The sequence below is a fragment of the Cebidichthys violaceus genome, unplaced genomic scaffold, assembly GCF_023349555.1.
Source record: "Cebidichthys violaceus isolate CVI_PGR_0920_01 unplaced genomic scaffold, fCebVio1.0.p SCAF_1, whole genome shotgun sequence".
Taxonomy (NCBI): Eukaryota; Metazoa; Chordata; class Actinopteri; order Perciformes; family Stichaeidae; genus Cebidichthys; species Cebidichthys violaceus.
Genome location: NW_027176262.1, coordinates 283072 through 292680, shown reverse-complemented (window position 1 = coordinate 292680; position 9609 = coordinate 283072). Strand labels below are relative to the sequence as shown.

The 9609-nt window shown below is 44.0% G+C and overlaps 2 protein-coding genes across 2 annotated transcripts in view; one reads left to right on the top strand and one right to left on the bottom strand.

Moving 5' to 3' along the window:
• Positions 1–9010, top strand: part of LOC137866889 (uncharacterized) — a 9257-nt gene extending 247 nt beyond the window's left edge. Inside the window, exons 2-3 of the mRNA XM_068703171.1 lie at positions 7735–7899; positions 7975–9010. Of these exons, the coding sequence (XP_068559272.1) occupies positions 7981–8631 (651 nt within the window). The 5' untranslated portion in view covers positions 7735–7899; positions 7975–7980 and the 3' untranslated portion in view covers positions 8632–9010. The remainder of the gene's footprint in view (positions 1–7734; positions 7900–7974) is intronic.
• Positions 1–9609, bottom strand: part of nf1a (neurofibromin 1a) — an 80798-nt gene that overhangs the window by 16359 nt on the left and 54830 nt on the right. Inside the window, exons 37-41 of the mRNA XM_068731057.1 lie at positions 7115–7547; positions 6493–6833; positions 5912–6114; positions 4407–4600; positions 4183–4323 (exon numbers count right to left, since the gene is read on the bottom strand). Coding sequence (XP_068587158.1) covers positions 4183–4323; positions 4407–4600; positions 5912–6114; positions 6493–6833; positions 7115–7547 — 1312 coding nt within the window. The remainder of the gene's footprint in view (positions 1–4182; positions 4324–4406; positions 4601–5911; positions 6115–6492; positions 6834–7114; positions 7548–9609) is intronic.

The window sequence follows — 9609 nt, the reverse complement described above, 5'->3', positions numbered from 1 at the left end:
TCTAACAATCATCCTGTCACACAGCTATAACTAACCCTCTAACAATCATCCTGTCACACAGCTATAACTAACCCTCTAATACTCATCCTGTCACACAGCTATAACTAACCCTCTAACAATCATCCTGTCACACAGCTATAACTAACCCTCTAATACTCATCCTGTCACACAGCTATAACTAACCCTCTAACAATCATCCTGTCACACAGCTATAACTAATCCTCTAACAATCATCCTGTCACACAGCTATAACTTACCCTCTAATAATCATCCTGTCACACAGCTATAACTAATCCTCTAACAATCATCCTGTCACACAGCTATAACTAATCCTCTAATAATCATCCTGTCACACAGCTATAACTAACTTTCTAACAATCATCCTGTCACACAGCTATAACTAACCCTCTAACAATCATCCTGTCACACAGCTATAACTAACCCTCTAATAATCATCCTGTCACACAGCTATAACCCTCTAATAATCATCCTGTCACACAGCTATAACTAACCCTCTAACAATCATCCTGTCACACAGCTATAACTAACCCTCTAATAATCATCCTGTCACACAGCTATAACCCTCTAATAATCATCCTGTCACACAGCTATAACTAACCATCTAATAATCATCCTGTCACACAGCTATAACTAATCCTCTAATAATCATCCTGTCACACAGCTATAACTTACCCTCTAACAATCATCCTGTCACACAGCTATAACTTACCCTCTAACAATCATCCTGTCACACAGCTATAACTATCCCTCTAACAATCATCCTGTCACACAGCTATAACTAACCCTCTAACAATCATCCTGTCACACAGCTATAACTAACCCTCCAATAATCATCCTGTCACACAGCTATAACTAACCCTCTAACAATCATCCTGTCACACAGCTATAACTAATCCTCTAATAATCATCCTGTCACACAGCTATAACTAATCCTCTAATAATCATCCTGTCACACAGCTATAACCCTCTAATAATCATCCTGTCACACAGCTATAACTAACCCTCTAACAATCATCCTGTCACACAGCTATAACTAACCCTCCAATAATCATCCTGTCACACAGCTATAACTAATCCTCTAATAATCATCCTGTCACACAGCTATAACTAACCCTCCAATAATCATCCTGTCACACAGCTATAACCCTCTAATAATCATCCTGTCACACAGCTATAACTAACCCTCTAACAATCATTCTGTCACACAGCTATAACTAACCCTCTAATAATCATCCTGTCACACAGCTATAACCCTCTAATAATCATCCTGTCACACAGCTATAACTAACCCTCTAATAATCATCCTGTCACACAGCTATAACTAACCCTCTAACAATCATCCTGTCACACAGCTATAACTAATCCTCCAATAATCATCCTGTCACACAGCTATAACTAACCCTCTAATAATCATCCTGTCACACAGCTATAACTAATCCTCCAATAATCATCCTGTCACACAGCTATAACTAACCCTCTAACAATCATCCTGTCACACAGCTATAACTAACCCTCTAATAATCATCCTGTCACAGCTATAACTAACCCTCTAATAATCATCCTGTCACACAGCTATAACTAATCCTCCAATAATCATCCTGTCACACAGCTATAACTAACCATCTAATAATCATCCTGTCACACAGCTATAACTAACCCTCTAACAATCATCCTGTCACACAGCTATAACTTACCCTCTAATAATCATCCTGTCACACAGCTATAACTAATCCTCTAACAATCATCCTGTCACACAGCTATAACTAATCCTCTAACAATCATCCTGTCACACAGCTATAACTAACTTTCTAACAATCATCCTGTCACACAGCTATAACTAACCCTCTAACAATCATCCTGTCACACAGCTATAACTAACCCTCTAATAATCATCCTGTCACACAGCTATAACCCTCTAATAATCATCCTGTCACACAGCTATAACTAACCCTCTAACAATCATCCTGTCACACAGCTATAACTAACCCTCTAATAATCATCCTGTCACACAGCTATAACCCTCTAATAATCATCCTGTCACACAGCTATAACTAACCCTCTAATAATCATCCTGTCACACAGCTATAACTAATCCTCTAACAATCATCCTGTCACACAGCTATAACTATCCCTCTAACAATCATCCTGTCACACAGCTATAACTAACCCTCTAACAATCATCCTGTCACACAGCTATAACTAACCCTCTAATACTCATCCTGTCACACAGCTATAACTAACCCTCTAATACTCATCCTGTCACACAGCTATAACTAACCCTCTAATACTCATCCTGTCACACAGCTATAACTAATCCTCTAATACTCATCCTGTCACACAGCTATAACTAACCCTCTAACAATCATCCTGTCACACAGCTATAACTAACCCTCTAACAATCATCCTGTCACACAGCTATAACTAACCCTCTAACAATCATCCTGTCACACAGCTATAACTAATCCTCTAACAATCATCCTGTCACACAGCTATAACTTACCCTCTAATAATCATCCTGTCACACAGCTATAACTAACCCTCTAATAATCATCCTGTCACACAGCTATAACTTACCCTTTAACAATCATCCTGTCACACAGCTATAACTATCCCTCTAACAATCATCCTGTCACACAGCTATAACTAACCCTCTAACAATCATCCTGTCACACAGCTATAACTAACCCTCCAATAATCATCCTGTCACACAGCTATAACTTACCCTCTAACAATCATCCTGTCACACAGCTATAACTAATCCTCTAATAATCATCCTGTCACACAGCTATAACTAATCCTCTAATAATCATCCTGTCACACAGCTATAACCCTCTAATAATCATCCTGTCACACAGCTATAACTAACCCTCTAACAATCATCCTGTCACACAGCTATAACTAACCCTCCAATAATCATCCTGTCACACAGCTATAACTAATCCTCTAATAATCATCCTGTCACACAGCTATAACTAACCCTCCAATAATCATCCTGTCACACAGCTATAACCCTCTAATAATCATCCTGTCACACAGCTATAACTAACCCTCTAACAATCATTCTGTCACACAGCTATAACTAATCCTCCAATAATCATCCTGTCACACAGCTATAACTAACCCTCTAATAATCATCCTGTCACACAGCTATAACTAATCCTCCAATAATCATCCTGTCACACAGCTATAACTAACCCTCTAACAATCATCCTGTCACACAGCTATAACTAACCCTCTAATAATCATCCTGTCACACAGCTATAACTAACCCTCTAATAATCATCCTGTCACACAGCTATAACTAATCCTCCAATAATCATCCTGTCACACAGCTATAACTAACCCTCTAATAATCATCCTGTCACACAGCTATAACTAATCCTCCAATAATCATCCTGTCACACAGCTATAACTAACCCTCTAACAATCATCCTGTCACACAGCTATAACTAACCCTCTAATAATCATCCTGTCACACAGCTATAACTAATCCTCCAATAATCATCCTGACGTCTGTTTAATTTATATTTGTTGATTTTACTGAATTATTTTACTTTTTATTTGTATCGTTTTGTCTCTTTATGTCCTTTCTGCTGCTGCTTTGTCTTCAGGAGGGACAGGGAGATTTGTAACGCTGGTTTGCTGCTAAATGCAAAATTGTATTGAATGAAGAAGAAAAGAGCTTCAGATGTTTATGGATTCAGCAGCTCACCAGGCAGCAGTGACTACAGTCATCAAGAGTTTGTTTTATCGCTTCCAGAGTTCATAGGTTGAGCTTTATGTTGGATCACAGCTGTTATGTGTCCACTGAATAATGGGGAATTACTGATCTCGATTTTATGTTTTATTCTGAGCAGAATTAAATGATTCAGTCAAACAAATGCAGCATCACTGTAGACCACATATTAAAGAGTGAAATAAATAAATACATTTCTATTACTATCGTTTGGGTTTTGGTGATAAGCGCTGGCTCACTTTCCTCAAATCTCTGCTACTAAAGATCCTCTGCTACCAAAGACGACCTTCTGCAACCAGTCTGAAGTTGTTGTACACAATCAACGACGGCAGCACCGTGCAGAGGGTTCTGAATGGACTCCATGATGGTGGAGTATTGGCTCACACAGGTGACGGCAGACACTGGTCCAGAGTGTAGTAGCTCACCTTGCTGGAGACCAGTTTGACGTTCCCTGAAGCCAGAGCCACCGCGGTATCAGCCATGACCTCCGCCTTGATGGAGCCCAGTCCTCCGGTGGCGCTGGTCTTAATAAAGCTGTCCAACACCACGTCCAGCAGGTCGGTTATCTGAGGACACACAGCGAGAGAGTCAGAGGTGAAGATCCACGACAGGTTTATACTCATCGGGGCCGTGGGTGTGGTGGACCCACCTGGCCCAGGCTGCCCCAGATCTTCGCCTGGATGGAGGGGTACATCTGCTTCTCATTGATCGTCATGGTGATGAGTTTGTCCAAGATGGCGGTGACGCGCTGGCGCTTGGCGTCGTCGTTGTGTTTGCAGAAGCGAACCAGGTTGAGCAGCCAGGGCGTCATGTACTCCAGGCAGAGATGCTTCAGCTCGATGCCTGCGATAGAAAACACAAACACCATCAATAAACATCTACGTGTGAATATAAAAGAAGCCAACAGCCGGGTTCAAACACAGGACTCATCCAGGAGAGAAGGTTCTGTCTTTAAGCTAACGCTGGTTTGTGGACTGATGGTTTGAAGCCTTGAGTTCAGCGTTAGGGCCGTCGCCATCTTGTTTTTTTCGCAGCCAGTGAACAGGAAGTGACCATATCTAGACTGAGGAGAAGTGACATAGAGACCTGTCAATCAGCGTGTAGCCCCGCCCCTAAATCATCCCCTGCTTCATGGTCTGTTTGACTCTAAATGGAGCATAATGTACTAAATGAACATCATGCTGTATTGAAGAAGACTGTAAACTAGAGATTGAGACCATAAACTCATGTTTACAATGTTTACTGAGGGAATAAATCAAGAGAGAAGTAGAGTCATTTTAGACTAGACTTCTATACAACCAGAGGAGTCGCTGCCAACCACATTTTGTTGCCTAAACCTAACTGCCGTTGTTTGCACCGTTAGCTGCTGGCCACCGGCTCAGTTGTCGTCATGTTGAGCGCCGTGTGGAGGCAAATAAAACCCTGATGATGTCATCAGTAAGACTATACTTTTAAGCCAGCATTACAAACTGGAGGTGTGGATTTTAAAAGACGTGGGTATTTGTGTTGTATCATGGGAAATGATACTTCATACTTTACTTTAGTATGTTTGTTCACGTTTATGCTGTAGTTATCACAAACATTGGTGGTAGAACACAGCGGTTTACATAAAAGAAGTGAACATCCATCGTGTGTGTGTAGTGAGAGTCAATCAACCAACACAAAAGAACCACACACTCATCCATGAAAGTGGACTAAACCAGAATCACTGGCAACAAGTTCAGAGGCTGCAGTAAAAAGGTCTTATCGTCTGCTTCACATAATGCGAAAAAACAAGGATTCATCGTGAGCTTTTTATAACTTTCCAGAAATAACTTAGAGTGCTTCTAAGATCTAAAATGTTTGTTCTTAATAGTTGGCTGTTTTTAGTCTATTTCGTGGAGCACAGGGCTTAAATAAATTCAGGTTCAGTCCAAACTGCTTTGGTTGTGGTGTATGTAAAGAGCAGCATGGCTTTAGGAGCTGCTAGCAGGGTTGTTAGATTCTTAGTACTCGTCTCATTTCCACTCCAGTTGCGCTGATAATCATTTTATGTAATGAATATGTGACCTCCCATAAACATCTTTCCACAAACCCTGAAAAAAGGCAGTTTTTCAGCAAGCAAGCAAAAAAAACCTTCCAAGTGACTATAGGAGTCCTGTTACATGGACTTACTGGACTTGCTGAAGCCTGAGATGCACTCCTCCAGAAACTCCAGTGTCAGATGGGGCTCGTTGGCAGCCAGAGTCTTGCTGATGGAGACGATGAAGAGGGTGTTGTTGGCGGGGATGCAGAGGCCCGACGTCTCCAGCAGCTGGCCCTCTATCTTCAGGTTGAAGGTGCAGGTCAATGCACACAACAGATTGTAAGCCGCCGACCTGGAAGTGAGATGGACATCAAGTGAGAGGTGCTAAGTCCTGTCAAGAGTAGCGTACAAAAAACGTTTTCAAGTTTTATCATCACTCCGTTGACTCTTCATAATAAATAACAGCTTCTTCATATGTAAGTTAGCTCTAACCTTAAGCCACATTTACAGCCAAAAACACAAGTGTCATAACATTTTGGAACTTGCAATTCCTGATACAAATCCAAAAGACACCAAACAGATGAGCTTTCTCAGGAAAAAGAGCACTGGCTTTTCTTGGAGTCCACAGCAGAAATTACAACTTCTTCAGTAAAAAGAAGCTGGTGAGACCACTGTTGTTTTAGGAGGAATAATCTCACTAGAATAAGTCTAAAGGCCATACAGGACCGACCTGAGGCTGGGGTCAGAACTGCCCAGGTTCAGCAGGGCGATGTTGAGCAGAGTGCCGGGAACATCTTTGGGTCGAATCTTGGTGTGCTGTGGGATGGAGTCCGGCTGCGACAGCTCCCAGCGCGTCCGGATGTGGATGATGGACTGGACGATGGCGTCACACTCTTGGTGCATGAACGTGAGCGGCGTGCCCTGGTTGGCCATGGTGAGGGTGAACTGGCTCTCGTCCACCAGGCAAATCTCCTCAATCTCTGAGGCGTAGTAGACGTCGTTGAGGAAGACGGGCTGGCCGAGGACGCGGGTCCTCTCGGCCGAGGTCACCTGAACTGCAGTCGAGCCCACCTGACCAGTGAGAAAACATGTTTAAGGAAAAACCTAAACCCATTGCTCAAATTCCTCTTGATCGTACTAAAGTTCTCTGATCTTATCCTTCCAGTCTAATAAGGTCTTCACAGAAAGTACTCTACAGTGCCCTGGAAGCAGTTTGCAGTTTCGGTACCTCTGCAGCTACCCGTCTACACTCCCTACTTGGTCCACGTGGAGACTTGAACCAGCGACCCTCCGGTTCCAAAGGCCAAGCCCCCACAGACTGAGCTACATTCGCCCTTTGGCGGCATCCTTACCTTTATTGAGACCTTGGTGTCTTTGTGGGCCAGCTTGAGAGCATTATGGAACACTTTGAGGTCTTCCTCCAGGGTCAGCGTGGCCGCGGGCAGCTTCTGTTGGTCCGGTTCGATGTGCTCGGCTAGCTTAGCCGGTGAATCGATGAACTGGAGCCGCTTGCTGCCCTTGAGGCCCGTCAGCAGCCTCTCGTGGTACTTGGTGTACTCCCTCACCCAGGTGTTGCAGTTGTAGACGAAGACGGCCGCTACATTCTCATAGGCGAAGCCGGGAAAGACCACGAACCACTTGGACAGGAAGTCGGTCTTGAAGCGATTGCTGGGTCCTACGTGCGTTAGGTCTACCACTATCTCGTAGGGCTTGGCGTAGTAGGGTTTGAGAGTGAGGAGGACATGGTAGATGAGCAGGTCACCGTTGATCTGGCCTGTTTTGAACCTAAAGACAAAAGAAATCAGACAAGGTCAAACTCAGGCCTTCTTGAGTAAATGATGCATTTCTGTGTTTGGGGTTAGTAGTGTATCGTTTAAATTTGTTCATAGCATAATGTGTTACAGAAATGAAAGTGTTCTTTTTGGCTTCTGAGAAACTACATTACTATTTTTTGTCTCTCTCTTCTTGTAAGAGCTCGTCAGCATCTGTGGTATCAACAAGAGGTCCCGAAATACCCAGAGCAGAAAAAGACCCAGAGACGGGGTCAGGAAGTACGTTCAGAGCGTCTCAAGAGTCTGTCTGCAGCAGGTGTCTCACTGCATCCCTCAAACAACACCTCCACACAAGAACAAGTCAAGTAAGTATTGTCAATACAAGTCAACTTTGCATGGTAGGAGATGCAGAAAGTTCACGTTTCTGCTCTTAATTTCAGAGCACAATGGAAGGAACCAGAACTTCCCTGTGGCTGTTTCTCCTGCTCAACCAGCTGCCGTTCTGTCCCAGCGACGCAGGCCGAAACCTTTTGACCGTGCAGCCGCACGAAACAGAAGATCAGGGCAGCAACTCGACGCCTGCCGTGGAGCACAGCCTCACAACCACGGGCCGCACAAACTCACCCGACGCGGACACCAACGGCACTCGTGCCGACTGCTTGATCGACACCGAGATGGGTCTGATCGCTCTGGGCTCGGCGGGGGGGTTGATCGTCTGCCTGCTAGTTGCCACCGTGGTGCTGGCATGTCAGGTCTGCCTCATTCAGCGCCGGGTTTATGCCCCCCGATCCTCCCGGTCCAACATGGACTTGGTGAGCGGTACTGGGTACTGGGGCGTCGACCGGCAGGAGGCGGGAGGACTGGTTGGGCCGTGCGATGCCAGCGTCATGCTCGAGGAGGTGAGAGCCGATAGCGAGACGGAGGACAAGAGGCCGGCTGAAATACGAGAGGCGAGGGAGGAGGCCGGGGCAGGACTCGACAGAGGGGCCACGGCGATGGCTTTTGAAGAGAACGTCGGTCAGATGCAGAGCTCCAGCTCCAGAGACTCCTGTCTGGAGATTCCCAGGGATCTGGAGGATATGCCCCTTGTTGTGTGAGGAGGTAACCCCACCTAGACCCCTCCGGTCCCAGTCCCAGACACTCCACTCACGACAAACCAGTCAGTTCAGCTAATGTGTTCAACTTCTTTTATTGAAACACAGAATTTCTCACAGAATTTTAATATTATAAATAGATGGACACACTTTTAGAGCATCAAAGAGATCACAGGACCGATTCCTACATCTGACACCAGACATGTACATGAGTACGACGTCTGCTAATAACCTTTGTTGTGTTCATGAATCTCTTTTCTGTTTGTTCAGCTGTTTATGATCTCTTGTACTGCAGACTAATATTTCTGATTCTTTCATAACACATACATGAAACTGAGCCTGTTACGATGTCAGGTATTAAATAAATGGACTTTTGAATTGTGTCCTTTGTTTCAATATCCACAATTCAAGAAACTATCCCTTTCTGTTTATTGGCTTCTTTAAGGAATGCATAGTTATAAAAAGTAGTATGATAAAGTAAAGTAATGATCAGCCAGAAGGTACTGAAGTACTGAAGGTGTCTTCTTCTTCTTGTGAAGAACATTATTCACTGTGCATGACTAAAACACTTATAGAGGTTGAGGAGGTTGTGACTGTAAAGCTGAACGATGCTCTGCTCTTCTTTAGACTGCCGGTGTGTCTGAATTAGATTGAGGTTAATCTTCTGCATGAGCTAAACTTAGTTAGAGTCTCAGTCTGTCTGAACCGACACTAAGAGGAGTTAACTTTATCACTAAATCGTTCACTGTATGAGCAACATTTTAGCTTTTAATCAGGCGGCTTCAGCTCAGAGCAAACAGAAGGTTTCTGACACACAATCGTGTACATTTGAAATGTAGTGACGCGTAAACTGTGTACCTCACCTGTTACCGTTATTGGAAACAAAGATAAAGCCTGAGTGGAGCCTGAAGACACAATGGTCTGGAGCTCAGCTATGAGCACCACTACGGCCTTCATGAGTACAAACAGCTTTAAACAACC